Source organism: Rana temporaria, chromosome 1 (genome assembly GCF_905171775.1).
Source record: "Rana temporaria chromosome 1, aRanTem1.1, whole genome shotgun sequence".
In the NCBI taxonomy this organism is placed as follows: domain Eukaryota; kingdom Metazoa; phylum Chordata; class Amphibia; order Anura; family Ranidae; genus Rana; species Rana temporaria.
The window spans coordinates 309972719-309995905 of record NC_053489.1 but is presented as its reverse complement, the minus strand read 5'-3'; the positions used below and the strand labels follow the sequence as shown (position 1 = coordinate 309995905).

At 43.9% G+C, this 23187-nt stretch overlaps 1 protein-coding gene across 1 annotated transcript in view; it reads left to right on the top strand.

Annotated features, from left to right (window-relative positions):
* TEK (TEK receptor tyrosine kinase) overlaps positions 1–23187 on the top strand; it is a 153104-nt gene that overhangs the window by 56225 nt on the left and 73692 nt on the right. Inside the window, exon 2 of the mRNA XM_040358613.1 lies at positions 15462–15770. Within this exon, the coding sequence (XP_040214547.1) occupies positions 15462–15770 (309 nt within the window). The remainder of the gene's footprint in view (positions 1–15461; positions 15771–23187) is intronic.

The following is a 23187-nucleotide window of genomic DNA, read 5'->3' as shown; positions in this document are numbered from 1 at the left end:
TGCGCTACACCTGAGTAAATATGCGCCGATCTACGAGAATATGGCCCCATATTCTCAGAGAAGTTACGATGGAGTAAGTCAGATACTCCATCGTAACTCCCTTTTTAGGCCAGTGTATCTATGCTCCTGATTCTCAGAATCATTTTTGCATAGATACACTTAAGATCCGCCATCTTACACTGGCGGATCTTAAATGCAATGACGCCGGCCGCCGCTAGATGGCATTTACGTGAAGGAGTCATTTGCATATGCAAATGATCCTTCTACGCCGATTCCCGAACGAGTTCGCGTCGCGTAACCGTCGCTAACGTCGTTTGCGTAAGCGGAAACTTACCCCTGCTATATGAGGGGTAAGTTTCCGCAAGTCTCGCGTAGGCCATGTTACGGATGGCGTCGGGTCCCCGTCGTGTTTTTTCGTCGGATACGTCGTTTACGTAAGTCGTTCTTGAATACGACTTTACGTCAATGACGCACACGTCGGCGTCATTGACGTTTTCCGCCGAGAACTGGAGCATGCGCACTGGGCTTTTTGCAGCCCGGCGCATGCCCAGTTCTTTTGCATCGGGGGCGCGCTTCATTTGAATAGAAGCCGCCCCCTTGGAGATCTGCCAGGCTACGCCGGGACACTTAGGGCTCTTTCACACGTCCGTTCCGTTCGTCCGTTTTTTGGACGTCCGTTAACGGACCGCAATGCTTCCCTATGGGCTAGCGTCCGTTAGCGGATGAGCATCCGCTAACGTCCGTTAGCATCCGTCTGCGTTCAGTTCCGTTTTTTTGGACGGAAGAAAACCCTATTTTTCTTCCGTCTAAAAAACGGAACGGACAAAAAACGAATGTTAACGGATGATCCGTTTATCATCCGTTTCGCTAACATCCGTTTTTCTATGTAAAAAGCCCCAAAAAAAAAACGGATGAAAAAACGGATGGAAAAACTGATGCAAAAACGGATGAAAAACTGATGAAAAACTGACGAAAAACTGACGAAAAACTGACGAAAAACTGATGGAAAACTGATGGAAAACCGGATCAACTGATGAAAAAAAAACTGATCTGAAAAACTGAACGGACGTGTGAAAGAGCCCTTACACTCCGCTGTCCCAACTTATGGAGCAAGTGGTTGGGGAATACAACACCTGCTCCAGTAAGTTGGGACAGCGGAGTGTAAGTGCCCTAAGCGAAGCAGGCGGAGATTCTTGGAGAATATGGCCCTAAATACTTAAATTAGGCTTAAGGCCTATGCACAGGTAAAATCTATTGAACTGAACTGTTCCTTGGAACTACTGGTCCCAGTAACACTATGCAATCAGTCTAGGTTTGTGAAAAGCAGTACAAAGTTCTGGGCATCAGCCCTCTCACCACACGAGGCTCAGACAGATGGATGCCTCCGCTCCACAGGATCTCAGTCTGTTTGCTGCGACCACACTGTCACGTTGTTCTGTTTCACAGACGACCGGGAGTCCTCAGTTACCTCCTTCAAGGGTCTCTGGTTCGACCACACTGCTAATCCAGCACACTGTGGTGTAAAGCAGAATCACAGGCTGCTGTTCTGCTCTGCACGATGTAGGCCCGAGCTCTATGAAACACACACACACACACATACAGAGCTCTGCTGGCAGGCCATGCGTCCCAGGCACAAGAGACCCAAGATGGCCACCACAGGGCCTTTTATCTCCTACCCAGCATGCACTTCAGCCCCGAGTGTTCATGGGTAGGTTCTTTGCATAATATTTCACCGTGCTCTTGAAAAACAAAATAAATGAAGTCCATTTCACATTTTAGCCACTAGATGGTGCCAAATACCAATTTATAGCATTAGTCATGAAACAACACTGCACAACATTAACATAACATTAAAAAGGCAAAAATGCCTGCGCTACATTTAGTTTGGGCGAGCGTGGGGGCCATCAATTACTTCATCCTCCAGGAATTGGCTGCATAATCTTGCCACATGAGGCTGGGCATTATTGTGCACCAGGAGGAAACTTGGATCCACTGCACCAGTGTAGGGTCTGACAATGGGTCCAAGGATTTCATCCTTATACCTAATGGCAGACCTGTCAGTTTAGCAAATGCCAATCGAGCTCCATGGTACCAGGCAGTGAGCACAGGGCCCACTAGAGGATGTCGGGCTCTCAGTGCACCCTCATGAAGTCTGTTTCTGATTGTTTGGTCAGAGACATTCAAACCAGTGGCCTGCTGGCGGTAATTTTGTAGGGCTCTGGAAGAGGTCATCCTGTTCCTCCTTGGACAAAGGAGCAGATACCAGTCCTGTTGATGGGTAATGATCTTTTACAGTGCTGTCTAGCTCTCCTAGAGTAACTGCCTGTCTCCTGGAATCTCCTCCATGCTCTTGAGACTGTGCTGGGGGACAAAACAAACCTGGCAATAACATGTATTGATGAGCCATCCTGGAGGATTTGGACTGCCTGAGCAACCTCTATAGGGTCCAGATATCACCTCATGCTACCAGTAGTGACACTGACCCTAGCCAAATAAAAAAACTAGTGAAAAACGGTCAGAAAAAATGAGTAGGGAAAAAATGTCAGTGGCCTCCACCTGTAAAACCATTCCTGTTTTGGAGGTTGTCTCATTGTTGCCCATCTAGTGCACCGGTTGGTCATTTCATTTGCACCAAAGCAGCTGAAACTGATTAACAACCCCCGCTACTTAACTGACCAGATCAATATACCAGGAGTTTAATTGACTTGATGCTATACTTAGAAAAATGTTCCTATCATTTTTTTGGAGCAGTGCATATTCATCCTATGCTCTTGGCTTACTCATTAACCCTCCTAGCGGTATTCCAGAGTCTGACTCGGGGTGAGATTTTCATACCAAAAGCGGTAACCCCAAGTCAGACTCGGGCTTGCCTCGCTGCAGCAGCAGACAAAGTTACTTACCTTGTCCCTGGATCCAGCGATGCCACCGCGCTGTGTGAGCGAGCGGGACCTCGCTCGATTCACACAGTGTCCTCCTGTGCCGCCGATCTCCATTCCCTGCGACGTTACGACGCACGGGAGCGGAGAACGGCGCCAAATTCAAAAAACGTAAACAAACACATTACATACAGTATACTGTAATCTTATAGATTACAGTACTGTTTGTAAAAAATATACACCCCCCTTGTCCCTAGTGGTCTGCTCAGTGCCCTACATGTACTTTTATATAATAAAAACTGTTCTTTCTCCCTGCAAACTGTAGATTGTCCCTAGCAACCAAAAGTGTCCCTTTATGTCAAAAATGGTTTTAGAGCAGCTAGAAAACAGCGATAATAAATTATAATCACTTGCAGAATTGTGCGATATCGATTTGTGGGGAAATTCGTCATAAAAAAATAAAAGTAATGACAGCGACAATTCTGCAACTGAGCAAATTTTAGTGATTTTGAGTTGATTACATTATTGAATAATTTTTATTATAATTATATTATTACTTGTTATAATTATTTATAATTATTTATTATATTATAATTTATAATTTTGTTTTTAAAAAAATGTCATACCCGGGATGCAGCCTACTAGACTCTTGTTTGGTCAGATTTAAGTGAGTTATTCCTAAGAATTACAGACCTACAGTATAAAACGCCAAATTTCCTTGCAAATAATGGTACCGCTTTCAGCACCTTTTTTCTGAAATAATCATACCGCCAGGGAGGTTAAGGAATAGTTCACTGTTAATTGAATAAACATGCACAGGTTTTGTTGACTTGATTAAGGATTGCTTTCCTTTGGATGCTGCACTTATCGCTGAGTTCTAGACAAAAGTTAGGCAACTCCCTAAGGTACGAAAGTTCCTTAGGTCAAGTGCTCACAGGGTACCAGTGAAAGTTCAGTTCTTGGAAACATCAGTTCTGAAGACTGCATTTTTTTATCTGTAAGGAAGTAAATTCCACCGAGCATCAACATTTTAATAAAATAGTGGACAATGCTTCTGTGCAGAGGCAGAATCCCACATATATAATAAAAAAAAGCAAGGACCAATGGTAATGTGGTATTCATGACGAAATCAAACGGTTGCAAATTATAACTTTGTGTCACCTAATTCAAGCATGATGTTTCTTTTATCGCTGGCCACCATATTATTATTATTATTTAGGTACTTATATAGCGCTGTCAATTTACGCAGCGCTTTACATATACAATGTACATTCACATCAGTCCCTACCCTCAAGGAGTTTATTCTTTAATTTCTCAGGAGCTCCAGCAGTGAGAACTCTCTTACATGGTTCTAAGCTAAATTTCCTCTCATCATGGAGTCTCACTCCTCTTGCTAAAACAGTTACACTCAAAAGGGTTGAGCCTCTTCACTTAGCAAAGTGAACGCTCACTTGGCTTATTTCAGTAAATATGGTAGTAAAGCTGTTTTCATGTTTAATACCCAATCGTGTGAGAAGGAAAATCATGAAGAAAATAGATTTTAGTATGCAATGCATACTAGATTATTATGCCTTTGCCTTACAGCATTTTTTTTTCTTCTGGTCAGGGCATACAACCGCTTTAATTTACCAATGACTTAATTTTCCTAAAACAATTTTTTCAGTTACCTACAATTTTATAACAGGCAGAAATTCACTTATTATCCCCTAATAACCAAAGGCAGTATGTCCATGGTCTGTTCTGCAAATTGTTCCCCCCAAAAAAGTACCCAGATTTCCTACCTAAGCTACCTTCCAGGATACCTGCTCATACACATTCTTCTAGCGCAATAATATTAACCAGTTACATCTGTCTTGGAGATACTGTACACAGCCACTCAGCAGAGTGCTATGATTGGAAAGCGAGCCAACATGTTAAAGCAGTCTACAAAGTATGAAAAAGTGCTTAAATCCGCCCTTCCTAATGATGAAGCACTGCTCAGCGCACAGGAGTCAGCAGTTAAAATGATGTACAGGAAAAAGAGACACCTAGATACACAATAAGCAGCCGCTTAGATAAAGAAAATATTGCAAATGACAGTAAACCAAGGAAATGTATAAGTGACTATGCAGTCAAAGCAGTTCAATGTGTACTGTAGCAGCGCTAAAAAACAGAGTATGAACTCTGAATGAAAGTTCTATGTTGACATAGGTATCAGAATAATGGTGCAGGTGGACATCAGCAGTAAATAGTGTCTTCCTCAATGTGTGCTCCTCATCACCAGGGGGTTGTGTTTCACCACGTGGGGGGATACTATCCCCTTATGGGGATGCACTCACCAGACCAAGAATAAAAAACAGCATTGGATACACATCAGCCTCTGCCACCCGTCTTGCACTCTCCACCACTCCTGCTTATGTGTGTCTTGCTTGTGTACATATAAAGGAATAAACTTTGGATAGTGTATTACCGTTTTAAAAGTTTATTATAAAAAACCCACAGGTCCCCTTTAAAATATGCGTACCACAATGCAATAGACAATAAGCATGAAAATGTACTGTGCCTGTTGATCCTTCCTAGATGTATTGTACAGGTTCTGGCACTCAGGCGCGCTCCTCTGTTCCTGATCCACCAGGCTAACAGTCTATGGGTCGTCCGATGTTGGCGTTTCGTCATTGGCTGACTTCGTCTGAGGGTGTGGCTGCAACATTCGGCGACCTGTTAAATAGCCCAGAGCGTCCCATAATGCAGCCCACTTGATCGCCGTCATGGCGTTTGACCCGCGCATGCGTATTAGCACAAGCGAGGTCCGCGCCAGGCGAAGGGCGGAAGTAGGGCGGGCACTCCCGATCTGTGTCCAATCGGTTTCACCGACGTCAGCACGTCGAAGTGCGACCAGCGTCACCACGCTGCACCTATAACGTTCCTACTCCCGATTGGACACAGATCGGGAGTGCCCGCCCTACTTCCGCCCTTCGCCTGGCGCGGACCTCGCTTGTGCTAATACGCACGCGCGGGTCAAACGCCATGACGGCGATCAAGTGGGCGGCATTATGGGACGCTCTGGGCTATTTAACAGGTCGCCGAATGTTGCAGCCACACCCTCAGACGAAGTCAGCCAATGACGAAACGCATCAGGGTGTGGCCAACATCGGACGACCCATAGACTGTTAGCCTGGTGGATCAGGAACAGAGGAGCGCACCTGAGCGCCAGAACCTGTACAATACATCTAGGAAGGATCAACAGGCACAGTACATTTTCATGCTTATTGTCTATTGCATTGTGGTACGCATATTTTAAAGGGGACCTGTGGGTTTTTTATAATAAACTTTTAAAACGGTAATACACTATCCAAAGTTTATTCCTTTATATGTACACAAGCAAGACACAAATAAGCAGGAGTGGTGGAGAGTGCAAGACTGGTGGCAGAGGCTGATGTGTATCCAATGCTGTTTTTTATTCTTGGTCTGGTGAGTGCATCCCCATAAGGGGATAGTATCCCCCCACTTGGTGAAACACAACCCCCTGGTGATGAGGAGCACACATTGAGGAAGACACTATTTACTGCTGATGTCCACCTGCACCATTATTCTGATACCTATGTCAACATAGAACTTTCATTCAGAGTTCATACTCAGTCTACTAAGTAGCCTGCTTTCTTGATGTTCTTGTTGTTTCCTTTCTTTTTTTTCTGTTTTGTTAGGGTTAAGGTTAGGTCTGAAGAATTGGTTAATTTTGAGTCAAATGTTCTTTCACGTAAGAAACACCATTTGAACAAATGATAAATGTTACCAGAACAATTGATCCATTGAGCTGATTTCTGTTGGACAAATTATCTTTTTACATTGATGCTTTTTCATCAAGTCAATCAACTGTACACAATGCATTTTTTCTATTATTTTTTTTGTATTAAAAAAATATAAATTCTTATCTGATTTCATTGTATGGTAGTTTTCTGAATAAATAATATATTTTCAGTAAATATAATCTTTAATGTTTTTGGAAAGATGGTTTACATAAAAGTCTGAGGCCTCGTACACACGACCGAGGAACTCGTCGTAAATGAAACATTGTTTTCCTCGACGAGTTCCTTATTAGGCTTGTCGAGAATCTTGACAAGCTTTCTTTGCGTACACACTGTCAAGACAAAATCTCGTCGTTCTCAAACTCTGTGACGTTCAACACGTACCACTACACTATAAAGGGGAAGTTTGATTCCATTGGCGCCACCCTTGGGGCTGCTTTTAGTTAGTAAAAGTTTGGTGAGAGACGATACGCGCTTTTCAGTCTGTTACAGTGTGACGAATGTGCTATCTCCATTACGAACGCTACTTTTACCAAGGGTGCGCTCCCGTCTCATACTTTATTCTGAGCATGTGCGGGTTTCTAAGCATACACACGAACGTGTTTCTCGTCGTAAACCAGCTTGTCGAGATCCATGACAGTTTTCCTCGGCACAAAAACATACACACGACCGTTTTCCTCGGCAAAAAAGCTCTGCCACCAAGTTTCTTGATGGATTCTGTCGAGGAAAACGGTTGTGTGTACGAGGCCTGACAAGCGTAGTCTTTGTAGGTATTGTTAGAGCTAGGGTAGAGTTGGCTGGTGATAGGGCTAGGGTTATGGGTACATTTGTTTGTATTTTTGTCTTGATTAAAATCTAAAAGTTGTCCATTGCTTTTTGGTCTTATTAGTTATATAAATATATAAAATGTAAGTGGGAAGCATGTTTGTGAACGGCAAACACTTACCAGTTTTAAATAATTATTTATCACTCGCTCCCTTGGGGGAGTGTCCCTGACAGCCAGGCCACTATGAAAGGGGCTGGGTGTTATTCAGACTGGTAGGACCTTAGTAGCAATGAGAGCAAAATTAGCTCAGTATCAGATCATGAGCAGCCCAGCAGCAAATAAACATGTATGTTGTACTTGGCCAAAATGCACTTATGCTTGACAAATATATTTTTGAAAATCTAAAACCAGATCTATGGCCAGGATTTGGACAGCAAAGTATTTAAATATTCCTAAAAAGCAGTAAATGAGCTTTAAAACAAGCCCTTACTTTAGCCAAAGCCCCCACCTGTCTCAAATGTGGATGGACTGTGCCTCTTTTGGAGCAAGATCCATCCATCTACCTTTCCTTTTTAGTTGTCCTTTTTTCTTTTGGCCTGATGTATAGTCCTCTACAAGAATGTCGAGTCCTATCTAAATCCAGTGCTGTGCCTGACTGCAGTGGCTCTCTTCTCTCTGCTCACAGAGACAGCAGCAATCAAATAAATGAGCACAGAGCAGGTGGCAGGGCTTTACTATTATTTACTAAACCTTTCATCCAACCACACAATCATTGTGCTTGCTTTTTTGGAAAGCCAGCAAAAAGAAAGAGGAATAGTAAAAAAATTGTTGTGGCCTAAACCAATTTTTTGATCCTACATACTTTGTGCTAAAAGTGTTCCCTTAATCTACTACTTAATGGTCTGTAATCTATTTTTCAAGTAATGGTTTCTTATTATGTTTCTCTGCCTCCTTGTAATGTCCTTTGTGGGCTCCCAAACCTCTGTTTTCCCCCTTGCTCTATGTACATTTTAAATACAAAAATAAAAAATATTATAAAGCCACATAAAGCTAACTGAAAAAAAGTAAAAAATAACAGTTAGGCTTCATTTCCACTGATGTTTTTACAGCCACTTTTCTGAGCGTTTTTTACAGCTTAAAAATGCCTGTCCATGTTATTCTATGGCATCATGCCCACATAGGCGTTTTTGAGCTGCAAATGGCATAGGTGTTTTTGAGCTGTAAAAAAAACGCAGGACCAGGGCGTTCTGAAGCTCCAGAGTAGAGCTGTAAAAACGCCAGACGTTAACCACTTAAGCCCCGGACCATATTGCTGCCTAAAGACCCAAGGGGTTTTTACAGTTCGGGACTGTGTCGCTTTAACAGACAATTGCGCGGTCGTGCGACGTGGCTCCCAAACAAAATTGGCGTCCTTTTTTCCCCACAAATAGAGCTTTCTTTTGGTGGTATTTGATCACCTCTGCGGTTTTGATTTTTTGCGCTATAAACAAAAATAGAGCGACAATTTTGAAAAAAATGCAATATTTTTTACTTTTTGCTGTAATAAATATCCCCCAAAAACATATATAAAAACATTTTTTTTCCTCAGTTTAGGCCGATACGTATTCTTCTACCTATTTTTAGTAAAAAAAATCGCAATAAGCGTTTATCGATTGGTTTGCGCAAAATTTATAGCGTTTACAAAATAGGGGATAGTTTTATTGCATTTTTATTAATTTTTTTTTTTTTACTACTAATGGCGGCGATCAGCGATTTTTTTCGTGACTGCGACATTATGGCGGACACTTCGGACAATTTTGACACATTTTTGGGACCATTGTCATTTTCACAGCAAAAAATGCATTTAAATTGCATTCTTTATTGTGAAAATGACAGTTGCAGTTTGGGAGTTAACCACAGGGGGCGCTGTAGGAGTTAGGGTGCACCTAGTATGTATTTACAACTGTTGGGGGGTGTGGCTGTAGGAATGACGTCATCGATCGTGTCTTCCCTATAAAGGGAATGACGCGATCGATGCGCCGACACAGTGAAGCACGGGGAAGCCGTGTTTACACACGGCTCTCCCCGTTCTTCAGCTCCGGGGAGCGATCGCGACGGAGCGGCTATAAACAAATAGCCGCGCCGTGGTCCCGGATCGCTCCCCGAGCGGACCCGACCTCCGCATGTAGCGGGGGGGGTCCCGATCGGACCCCCCACCCGCTAATAGGCGAGGACGTACCTGTACGCCCATGTGCCTGTACGTGCCATATTGTGGACGTATATGTACATGCGGGGGTCGGGAACTGGTTAAAAAACGCTCAAAAACGCGCGAAAACGCTCAAAAACGCTCAAAACCAATACCGCGGCATTTTTAAAGCTGCAGCTCACAAAAAATTTTTTTTTTTTTTTATTTATTTTTTTACAAAATTAACATGGACAGGCGTTTTTAAGCTGTAAAAAAGGCTAACAACAGTGGCTGTAAAAACGCCAGTGGAAATGAAGCCTAATACCCAAGCACTTAAAAAAATATATTTATATATATATCTATATATATATATATATATAGATATATATACTATGGGCCAGATTCACAAAGGAGATACGACGGAGTATCTCAGATACTCCGTCGTATCTCTAAGGCCGGGTACACACGGACAAACATGTATGGTGAAAGCGGTCCGTCGGACCGTTTTCACCATACATGTCTGCCAGAGGGCTTCTGTACGATGGTTGTACACACCATCGTACAGAAGTCCGCGCGTAAACAATACGCGGGGCGTGTCCGCGGTGTCGCCGCGTCGATGACGCGGTGTCGCCGCGACAATGACGCGGCGACGTGGGCGGCCCGCCTTTAAAATGCTTCCACGCATGCGTCGAAGTCATTCGACGCATGCGAGGCACGGCGGGCGGCTGGACATGTACGGTAGGTCTGTACTGACGACCGTACATGTCCGAGCGGGCTGAATTCCAGCGGGCTGTTTTAAAACAAGTCCAGGAATATTTGTCTGCTGGGAAAAGGCCCGGCGGGCAAATGTTTGCTGGAATTCGGCCCGCTCGCGCCCACACACGACCAAACATGTCTGCTGAAACTGGCCTGCGGGCCAGTTTCAGCAGACATGTTTGCTCGTGAGTATGGGGCCTTAGAGTATCTATGCGACTGATTCATAGAATCAGTTACGCATAGATAGCCAGAAGATCTGACAGGTATAATGGACTTACACTGTCGGATCTTAGGATGCAATACCGCGGCCGCCGCTGGGGGGAGTTCGCGTCGTAAACCAGCGTCGGGTATGCAAATTAGGAGTTACGGCGATCCAGATTTTTCCCGTCGTTACGTCGTCGCAAGTGTTAGATTTCCGTCACAAAGATATTGCACCTTTAACATGGTGGAAAATTACTCCACCATGTTAAAGTATGCCCGTCTTTCCCGCGTCGCTTTTGAATTTTTTTTAAAAAAAATCTTTTTCCCGGCGTAAGTGCTTTGTTGACATCGCGATTCTCAAAACGTTGGCGCGTCGTAATTTCGCGCAAAGCACGTCGGGAAATTTGCGACGGGTGCATGCGCAGTACGTCCCGCGCGGGAGCGCGCCTAATTTAAATGGTACCCGCCCCATTTGAATTGGACCGCCTTGCGCCGGACGTGTTTACGATACACCGCCGCAAATTTCCAGGTAAGTGCTTCATGGATCGGGCACTTAGACTGAAAACTTGCGGCGGTGTAACGTAAACGGTTTACGTTACGCTGCGCCGCGGGTATGTGAATCTGGCCCTATATATCTATATATATATATAGATATATATAGCTAAATTCACGTACGGCGGCGCTTCTTTAGGTCGGCGTAGCGCATCCCATTTGCACTACGCCGACGTAAGATAGTGAGGCAAGTACTGTATTCACAAAGCACTTGCCTCCTAAGTTACGTCGGCGTAGCGCAAATGGCCCGGCGTAACCCCGCCTAATTCAAAATAGGTAAGTAGCGGGCGTGTTGTATGGTAATGAATTCACGATTCATTACCATACGTGTACGTACGTTCGTGAATAGGCGTATCTTGCTCATTTACATATTCTCGGTGTAAATCAACGTACACGCCCCTAGCGGCCAGCGTAAATATGCAGCTAAGATACGACGGCGTAGGTGACTTACGCGGGTCGTATCTTAGCAAGATTTAAGCGTATCTCAGTTTGAGAATACGCTTAAAGATACAACAGCGCGGATTCGGACTTACGACGGCGTATCTAGTGATACGCCGTCGTAAGTGTTTCTGAATCTAGCTAATATACTGTATATATATCTATATATATATATCTATATCTATATCTATATCTATCTATCTATCTATCTATCTATATATATAAAGCTCCCCCTCCGCTAAGTAAACACACATATGAATATAAACACATGCTGTTTATGAAAATGTCAGTTCCACTTTACATGTTATATATCATAACAATAATTCTAGGGCCATCATTTACGGTCAGCTCTAAATTGATCACTTTTAAATTGTTGCCTATAGAAATTTTTCTGTATCAAAGCTTCTTGCCATTTTACTAGCATGTGCAATTTTAAGACTTGACATGTTTTGTATCTAATTACAGTACTTAATGTTATTATTGTATTTTTACTGAAAATATGTGTTTGATAAACCGTTGTTTTGAAACCATGTGACATAAAAAAAGTGGAACCACCACCATTCTATTCTCCAGGGCTACTGCTTTCAATTATTATATAATGATTGGGACTTTTAACTAATCTTCAGGCCTGAAATGTGTATTTATTGTGTGTGTGAAAAAGGCTCTGGCAGTGAAAAGCTTGCTTGTTAAAGTGTTATTAAAGTCTTGTTTTTTTTATTTGTTTTTTTTTAAATAACAAACCTGTTATACTTACCTGCTCTGTGCAGTGGTTTTGCACAGAGTAGTCCAGATCCTCCTCTTCTTGGGTCCCTCAATGGTGCTCTTAGCCCTTCCCACCTGCCGATTGCCCCCACAGCCAGCAGCTTGCTATGGGGCAACCGAGCCAAGCCGCAACTCTGTGTGTCCATTCAGACACAGAGCAGTGGTTTGGCACCCGCGTTTCGGCCAATGGCGCCACTGCTGTGTCTCAGCCAATCAGGAGGGAGAGCTTTGGACTGCTGAGGCACTCGTGCACATTGCTGCATCAAGATGGGGCTCAGGTCAGTATAAGGAAGTTGCATTAAAATAAAAAAACCTTGGATGTACCCTCATTTTAATTCGTATGACCTTTTAAGACAATTAATGCCCGGTACACACGATCCGATTATCGGACGAATGATCGTCCGTTTTTTTTTGTATGCTAATCTCACGTCGAATCTGATGAGTTTACTAAAGTCACGAAAATTCTCATACGGCAGAATAAAAAATCGGAAGTGATGTCATGTGTTGTAATGCATTTGTATTGCATTTTCGAACGACAGCTGTACTGATTATACGAAAATCGGACGATCTGGCATCGTACAAATTTTTTTTCGTGCATGTCCGATAAATAAAATCGGATGAACTGTCCTGATCGGCTCTCGGAAGCGCTGTACTAATGATCCGATTATCGTACGATCATTTCGAAAGCGGAATTTTCCGTACGATTTTCGGATCGTGTGTACGGGGCATAAGGCTACATTCACATGGGCATACATGGGTGGCCGGGGGCAGCCACTGGTGAGAATCAGTAAATTCTTGCTGGCGGATATAAACGCTGCATGCACACAGTGCGAACAGCAACAGCTATCTGATTTGCACTCTATATAAATCAATGTTCGACTCCACTGCTGTTCGTGTTTAACCGATCTTCTGAGAATTTACATGTATGTATAGTCTTCAACCGACCCTGGATGCAGACAGTGTGCATCCAGGGACAGAATTTCGGAGTTTCTGGACGCACACCAACTGATCACAGTTAATCAACCAGTTTGTATGCACAATTGCATACGCGTCCCGAGATGGCTTTTACCTGCCTCTGAATGCAGCAGACTATCTGCTCTCCCATTGCCCATGTAAATGTAGTCTAATAGGGAGTGATCATCCCCAACAGAAACAGAAAGCAGAGTAGAGTGAGAATTATTTAATGTTCCATTAAGTTTTTATTTCTGTCTGCAAAGCCATTGAGGAGATTCCCCCCACACCCTTCCTGTCCCTGTAATACCTAAAAAAAAAGGGATGTGGTAGTCACCAGGAAAGAAAAGCACCGACGGCAATAACAACATTATCAGAAGTTTCAAGCTCCTACAAAATGTGTTTTTACATTTGTCTATTTCACCATTGGAAAGGTTTCTCATCACTTACTGCTTCAAGACTCTTATGCCTTGTACACATGATCGGAATTTCCGATGAAAAAAATTGGATATTCCGACCATATGTGGGCCCCATCTGACTTTTTTCCATCGGAGTTTAGAAATAGAACAAAATTTTCGATTGTCTGTGTGGAACTCTGACGGAGAAAAAAACATGCATGTTCAGAATCAAGTCACCGCATGCTCGGAAGCATTGAACTTCATTTTTCTTGGCTCGTCATAGTATTTTATGTCACCGCATTTAGGACGGTCAGAAATTTGGTCTGACAGTGTGTATGCAATACAGCTTGAACGGAATTCCGACGGAAAATTCCATTGGATTTTATCCCAACGGAAATTCCGATCGTGTGTACAGGGCATAACCCAGCCATTCTTAACAGGGTTCCATGAAATCCTAGGGTTCCTCAAAGTGTTAGCTAGGTGTTCCTTGAGCTGTGGCTGATTGGCCTCCCATTTGATGGTGTTAGCATCAAATGGAAGTTCCAGGGAAATGCCACTTGGTAAAATTAGCTCCAAGACACCAATTATCTTTTTAGCTGTCTGCAAGGCTTTCTTTCTTTTTACTAGCCATCAATGTAAGAGACTTATTTTCCATTGACCCCCAAAAATTGATTTTAATAAGGGTTCCCCAAGACATGAAATTTATTTTAGGGGTTCCTCTGGGTAAAAACTTTGAGAATCGCTGCTCTATCCAAAACAAACCCATTTTGGATGAAGTTATGCTCTAGGGAGTATATTGGCTGTACTCTTCATTCAAAGTGAATATGGTACTACTCATGGAAGGAAGCTTTGTAGCTTTGATGTTCTATTATGCATCAATATAACAGTTTGATAACAATTATTGTTCTTTAACAAAAGAACCAACATTCCCAATTAATAACTATGCTACCAAAAGTTGTGTGTACTGAATATTTAATTGGCGGCACTATATAAGTACCTAAATAATAATTACTCCTGTTTCTTCTTGCTGAAGGCTGCCATTTTGTTGAAGCCCAGAGCATTGACTTCCTTGCTGGAAACTCTCCTCCTCTCCTCAGTCTCAAAAACTTTATGTCACTTTCTTCAGTACATTTCCACCCTTGATTGTATGTCTTGGCTCAGTTAGAGAGGAATGCTGACATAAGCTTTACAGTGCTGAAGTTCAGAGGCTGCCTATGTGGGAGAAGGAGAGAATGGCATGGTGATAAGATAAGGCCGTATCAATGTAATTTTAACTTCTTTGTGTCTCCCTGGCAGAAGAGTTTGTCCTGTCACCTCTCCTGCTTTTAATTTCTCTCTCCCTAATTTGTGTTCCCTCTGCACAGGCTGTGTCACTCCTGTTGCTTTCTTCCCCCATCAGCAACGGTAAATCTTAAAGCTGTCAGCTGGTCGACCTCTAGTGGTTCTGTATGTATGCAAAGTAGCCAGTATAGAAAGCAACTGAGCATGTGCAGAGCAGGGTGAGACAGGGCATTACTGGATTTTAAACAGTATAGGCACTTATTTTTAATGTTTTAACTAGCTATACCTGCTAAATGAGCCAGCCTAAAGTCATTTATCAGGATTTAATTTACTGACAAAAGTTCTATGTTAAACAGTAAAAACTGAACATCTTTTCCTAGAGTAGTGTGGGAAGAATTCAAATATCTGGGGGAGGAGGGGGGGGGGGGTTGGCTAGAGTTTCATTGCAATGTAAAGCAATTTCTTAAATAATAATGTATGTTTCATGAATCTATGTAATAACAGAAACCTACAATGTGATCTGGTTTTTAGATAGAGTGGAAGCTGTAAGAGACCTGATTCTGGTGAATTTACTTCCCTTAATTTCCAATTCGAACACATCTATGATCTGTATTGCACCTCCATGGAGTACCCCGGAGACCATCTCTATTGTTAGAGACTTTGATGCCATTGCAAATACGCTGCGGGATCCATTGGATGTTACTCAGGATGACACACGAGCTGTCAAAAGGGTGTTATGGAAAAAAGAAAAGACCAGTGAGGCTATTGGAGCATATTACTGTGAATGGAAATTTCGAGATACAGTAACCAGGATACGGACGATGAAGATGTCAGCACAAGGTAAAATGCACTGTAACCACATCATTGCCTGATCTGTCAGTTTTTATTAAATTGTATTTCTGCTTTTTCGGGCAAAATTTGAAAAAAAAAACCTCTATATGTTTTTTTTGGTGTTTCCACCCACACAGCATACCAAAAAAAAAACGTTTTAATAATTCTCAATTTTTTGTTTTTTTTTAATGCTAGTAATGACGGGAATGTGGAAACCAGTGACACTAATAGAGTGATCAGTTCTAAAAATATGCACTGTACTAATGACACTGGCTGGAAAAGAGTTAAACATCTAGGGCAATCAAAGGGTTAACTATGCGCCTAGCCAGTGTTTTTGTGTACACTGTGTGTTGTTTTTACTAGGGGAATAAATGGATTACAGAATCCATTTCTTCCCACCTGTCAGAACGGCAATCTGCCTTGTTTACATAGGCAGATTACCGTTCTCTGTTGTTTACCAACAATTGGCAGGTGCCGGAGGACATTGAGTGCCTGTCACCCGCAGATTGGATTCTGCTGTGAGTAGTTAAAGCAGAAAAGGCCCACAGGCGGCGTATGCGCTCCCCCTACAGCGGAATCATGTACAGTATCTCACAAAAGTGAGTACACCCCTCACATTTTTGTAAATATTTTATTTTATCTTTTCATGTGACAAGAAATTGTGGAGCCAGTGTTTTAGCTTAATGCAGAGACATTAGAACCACTTTAAGTTCGCTATGTAAATGATAACATTTTAAGAAGGTGTTATCCCAATTTGGCTGCAAAAGTGGAAAAGAGGTATAAATTGGATTTATCATTTATGTTCAGTAGGTTTCCATGAAAGTCATTTTTGTGTTACTTTTGTATATATTTTTTTTCTTGATAATAATTATTTCAGCATCTTATTTCATTAAAAGATTTATAGTTCTTTCCTCAAATACTTGTTTGTGTGTCAAGCCTCGTACACACAAACAAGTTCCTTGTTAGGCTGTCGAGGAACTCGACAAGGCAAGTTTCTCCATTCCCGTAGAGGAAATAGAGAACTTGCTCTCTTTTTGGCTCGTTGAGTTTCTCGATAGTATCCTCGACGAAAATGTACACACGACCGGTTTCCTCGGCAAAAAAATATCTCCCAGCAAGTTTCTTGCTGGTTTTTGCAGAGAAACTCGGTCGTGTGTACGAGGCCTCAGTGCAATCAATACAGGCAATGAAATACTGCTGTAAGAAAGTCAATTACAAGAGAAGATACTTAGAAAGGAAGATTAAACTTTATTGACAGAACTAACACCATCACCCTTCTCACATACATGAGGAGCAGTAAATCAAACCAGGGGAATTCACTAAGCTGCTGTAGATGATTTATTTTAACTGTGTCTGCAAATTTATCACGCGATTATTGGAGCTTTATTATCATTCTCATCAAAGCATTCAATTTACATGGTAAAAGTTTGCCTATGTGTTGAATGTTATTTTTTTTTTTTTAAAGGAAATTGCCTTTTTACTCTCATGACAGGGAAACTTCAAAGTCATATTCAACCAATACACTTCAGAGTAGGTGCATTATGGAATGATGGGATTATTATTTATTTATTATAGGTACTTATATAGTGCTGACAATTTACGTAGCACTTACATATCTATTGTACATTCACATCAGTCCCTGCCATCAAAGAGCTTACAATCTAAAGGTCCCTAACTCACATTCATACATACATATACTAGGGCCAATTTAGACAGCAGCCAGTTAACCTACCAGCATGTATTTGGAGTATGGGAGAAAACCGGAGTACCTGGAGGAAACCCGCACAGGCACAGGGAGAACATGCAAAACTCCAGGTAGGTAGTGCTGTGGTTGGGGTTTGAATAGACGACCCTAGTGCTGCTAGGCAGAAGTTCTAAAACAAATAGACTGTTCACTTTGCAAGGGAAGCTTCATTTTGCAAGAGAATTTTCCCAGGAGCCTAGCGAATGGGGTGAAGCTAAACTGAGTTCTATCATCCCATCACGTGCATGTAAAAATGCTTTATTATTTTTTGCATTTTCCTTGCATGTGATTGGGTATTCTTTGCAAAGAGATATTTCACCACATGCAAATGGAAATTACACACATTCACTAAAATCTAGGGTAAATTCACTTGTAAAGTAAACAGCTTATTTGCTCAATACGTCAACCTTAATATTTTTCATAAAGAAGGGGCTAACGAGACTGTCAGACTGCATACATGGCACAAGAGATGATCCAAGACTGCATACATGGCACAAGAGATGATCAGAGACTGTATACATGGCCCAAGTGACTGTCAGAGACTGCATACATGGCACAAGAGATGATCCAAGACTGCATACATGGCACAGGAGATAATCCAAGACTGCATACATGGCACAAGAGATGAACAGAGACTGCATACATGGCCCAAGTGACTGTCAGAGACTGCATACATGGCACAAGAGATGTTTCAAGCAGTGGTGGAATTATAGGGGTCGCTGAGGTCGCCATGGCGACCGGGCCCCCTGTATACAGTGCTTTGGAGGAGCGGAGATGAGCTCCCCGATCCCAAGCCGAACTGTAATCGGCCCTGTGCGGGGAGCTCATCACATTTATTACAAAGTGAAAGCGAAAGTGTGTGCTGTTTGTCTCCCCCTACAGTGCAGTACCCGGCAGGAAGAGCTGCCAGTGCTAAGGTAAAAGACTGCCGTTTTTTATCTACTGTGTGTGTGTGTGTTTGCATGTGTATGTGTTCATGTGTGTGTGTTCATGTGTGTGTGTTTGCATGTGTATGTGTTCATGTGTGTGTGTTCATGTGTGCGTGTTTGCATGTGTATGTGTTCATGTGTGTATGTGTTCATGTGTGTGTGTTCATGTGTGTGTGTTTGCATGTGTATGTGTTCATGTGTGTGTGTTTGCATGTGTATGTGTTCATGTGTGTGTGTGTGCTCATGTGTGTGTGCTCATGTGTGTGTGCTCATGTGTGTGTGCGAATGTGTGTGTGTGTGTGTGCGAATGTGTGTGTGTGCTCATGTGTGTGTGCTCATGTGTGTGTGTTCATGTGTGTGTGTGTTCATGTGTGTGTGTGTGTTCATGTGTGTGTGCTCATGTGCCTGTGTATATGTGTGTAAGTGAGTGTGCATGCCATGTGTGTGTGCATGTAAATATGTATGTATGTGAGTGTGCATGTATGTGTTAGTAGCGGTGCGCCCCCCTCTCTCCAGCCACCCCCTGGCTGCGTTTGATGGCACAGTCACTGTGGCGGAATTATCAGGGTCGCGACAGTCGCAGTTGAGACTGTGCCCTGTAATTCCGCCAAGTCTGGGGGGCCCGCCACCCGTCTGTGTGAGACGTCTGCCTGACTGTCAGTGTGTTCTGTTGGCTTATACATAGAGAGAATGCAGAGGCACTGAGATAGCACACAGAGATGTAGGGAGGCGAGGCAGGGCGGACCCTGACAACAAATGAGAGATGGCGGGGGAGGAGCTTTCACCTCTGTGGCTTCGTGTACCTACCCGGCTCCCATGTGAGGCAAGGCATCCTGGCGGGAGAAGAAGGCACGGTGAAGGTCAGACCTGTGACAGAACAGAAGTCAATAGGAATTACCGGGGAATCGATTGATTCATTGACTGACGGTAAGTCAATTAAGTGACAGAGGCAGAGCTCAGCAATCGATGCCAACCTTCACCACCTGTGCCTCCTTACTGATCCCATCCCCCCACCACTGATCTCATACCTATCCCCCCAATACTTCTACAACAGAGGTGATGGGGGGTATAGGGATGAGATCAGTGGTGGGGGGATGCCTGGGATCAGTAAGAGGCACAGGTGGTGGTGGGAGAGGATGGCACCGCAGCCACCCCCCCTCAAATAGCAACGCATCCACCCCCCCTCAAGTAGCACCGCAGCCACCCCCCTCAAGTAGCACTGCAGCCACCCCCCCTAAAGTACCACTGCTGCCACCCCCTCAAGTACCACAGCTGCACCCCCCTCAAGTACCAACGCTGCCACACCCCTCAAGTACCACCGCTACCACCCCCCATCAAGTACCACCACTGGTACTTGAGGGGGGTGGCTGCAGTGGTACTTGAGGGGGTGGTAGCGGTGATACATGGTAGCGGTGATACTTGATGGAGTTGGCAGTGGTGGTACTTGAGGGGGGTTGGCAGTGGTGGTGCCACCCTCTCCCACCACCACCTGTGCCTCTAACTGATCCCATCCCCCCACCACTGATCTTATCTCTATCCCCCTATTACTTCTACAACAGAGGTGATAGGGGCGATAGGAATGAAATCAGTGGTGGGGGGATGGGATCCCTAAAAGGCACGGGTGGTGGTGGGAGAGGATGGCACCAACACTGCCGCCGCAGCCAAGTACCGCTGGTACTTGAGGGGGGGTGGAAGCGGTGATACTTGAGGGAGGTGGCAGCGGTGGTACTTGAGGAGGGGTGGCTGTGGTGGCAGTGGAGGTTCCATCCTCTCCCACCACCACTCGTGCCTCTTACTGATCTCATCCCACCACTGATCTCATCCCTATCCCCCTATTACTTCTACAACAGAGGTAGGGATGAGATCAGTGGTGGGGGGGTGGGATCAGTAAGAGGCACAGGTGGTGGTGGGAGAGGATGGCACCATCACTGTCGCCGTAGACCCCCCCCCCCCCCCTTAAGTGAAATCAGAAACAGAGTTCATGATTTCTTGCACCGGGGCCCTGAAGTCTCTAGTTACGCCACTGGTTTCAAGACTGCATACATGGCACAGGAGATTATCTAAGACTGCATACATAACCCAAGAGACGATCAGAGACTGCATACATGGCACAATAGTCTTCAGAGACTGCATACATAGTACAAGAGACTGTCAGAGATTGCATACATGGCACAAGAAACTGTCAGAGACTGCATACATGGTACAAGAGCCTGTCAGAGATTGCATACATGGCACAAGAGCCTGTCAGAGACTGCATACATGGCACAAGAGGGGTGACAGAGAGAGAGAGGGGGTGAGAAAGACAGAAGGATGACAGAGAAATAGAGGGGGTGAGAGAGAGGGGTAATGGGGGTGAGAGAGGGAGGAGGAGACAGAGAGAGAGAGGGGGGTAAGAGAGAGGGGCGATGGGGGGGGGGAGAGAGAAAAGGAGGTGAAAGTGGGAGAGGGGGTGACAGAGAGATGAGGTGAGAGAGAGATAGGGGGGTCAGAAAGAGAGACCTCAAGCCCTTTCTGCAGTCCCTCTAGTGCCCCTATGTCCCAATGGTGTGTGTAATGCTCAGTACGGTACCTTAGGATATCCATGATGGCCAGCAGCTGGCAAGACCCATTTTCATTCTGGGTGAGGACAGGAGATGCTCTGTTCCTTCCACCGATCTATGATGTGACATGGAGCGGCCCCTGGCTGCCTGCATTTCCCGCCTTTCCTTGTTCTTCGAACCCCCGGTCAGTCTGGGAGCAGTGAGAAAGTTTAAGGAGTCCAGGGGTTCCAGGCTCTGGGAGGCACCAGGTACGCTATGCCCACTGTTCCTGGCACCTTTGGAGGTCTTGCTGCTCTCCTTCGCTGTCCGACTCCTCACACCAGCTTTCACCAGACCAGGACCCTCCAGCTCCATGAGTAGGTCCCTATTGGCCCTGGGCCCTCGTGCAGTACCCTGCAGCTCCATGAGCATCCTTTATTAATTCAGTCCTGGCCAAGTGCCATTTTACCGCGCCCCTAGCTGGGCGCTCTAAGGTGGATGCCTGATGGTGGCGCTGGCCCTGCTAAACTGTGTACAGGTGCGAACAGGGCCAGCCACTGGCACTAGTATAAGGACCAAGTGGGGCATTTTCTGGCTGGAAAAAAACACAGAACTAGTGGGTTTTAAGAGACGTTTTTCAGCTGTTTATCAGTGTTTCTGAGCCATAAGCTTTTATGGGAGTAGGGTTTTGCTAAAAAAAAAAAAAAGCTTAAAAAACTACAAACACTACAGCTAAAAAACAAAACGCTGAAAAACACTACTGCAAGAATGCTGCAAAACTCATTCTACAGCTGCAGCTTTCTACAGCTAACACTATCGCGATTTTATAACGTCCAGTGTGCATGAGGCGTTAAACAGAACCATTGCCAGTCTGGGAGAAAAGGGAGTGTTAGATACACTAGCAGATTTAGATACACTAACAAATGTAATCCAAACTCCAGATAATACTTATATAAGCAGTTACAGAAACAGTTTTTTTTCCTTTTGGGATAAAGGTTTTATCTAAATAAATAAAAGATGATAATTTTAAGCCCCCCGGTCAGTGATAAGTAGTTTGTCTCAACCTTCTAACTACTAGCTCTGCAGGACAGCTTATTCTGTTGAAAAACAACAGACTTATTGGCAGCATGATTTGGAGACACAAACGAATGATGATTTGGCTCAGTCAGAAAAGGTAAATGTAGTGCCCTCCCCTCCCAACCCCCAAGGGCCTGGTGGTAACCCTCAGTGGCTGGAAGGGCTGACATTCCTCCTCGGGGTGCAGGTTCCCAGGCATGATGTGCAAGGTAAAAAGATGGGCGCCAGTCACTTTTAAAAATGAACAAAAGAGATTTGATTTCTCTTAACAGAAACAGTGGGAGAGAGGGGTAGAGCGCAGGACACCCTTAGACAAATGCAATAGCAAATTGGTAGACTCCTTAGACAAAAATAGAACTAGGCAGACAGCTATACAGAAAAAGGGCCTTTAAGCTGAATTCCGCAGTCTGTATTTCGTAGCAACTGCTGTCTCCTATAGCAACAAGCTCAGCTCACAGCTGGATTCCTCAAGCTTAAAGGATCACTAAAGGAAAAAAAAAATTTGCTGAAATCACTGTTTACAGGGTATAGAGACATAAAAGTTAACTGATTCCTTTTAAAAATGATTAAAAATAGATTAAATTCAATCATATAATGTGCCTGTAGTTTCACTTTCGTTTTTAAACTGGTTTCATGTTTATGTGAAGTAAAGAGACCCACAGAACAAAAACAAACAAATCCAGGGCAGTGTTTTGTTTTAAAATGAATCTGATTGGTTCTGTTAAGTTTTAGACACACAGTAATGACAGCTTAGACCATCGTGAAAAGCTCCCAGAATGATGGTTATAAGGAGCCAGACAACCAGGAAGTGTGGAGATCAGAGCAGTTTTACAGCAACATCAAAGCAAAAACGAGCAATGAGGACATGAAACCAGTACTGCAGTAAGGTAAAGGAAGCTATTTAGCTAAAAAAAAAAAATCCTTTAGTGACCCTTTAACTCACAGCTACTCACTGGATTCCTTGGATGAGTCTCTCCTGAAGCTTTCCCAGCCACTTCACAGTCCCCGGCTGATGAAGAGTCTCCTCTGGTACTCCTTCAGAACTCCATCCCTTTACACATGCATACCTTCCAACCCGCATGGATTCTGCGGGACTGTCCTGCATAGACACTTTTTTCCCACAGTCCCGCGATAGAGGAAATGTTCCCACACATGAA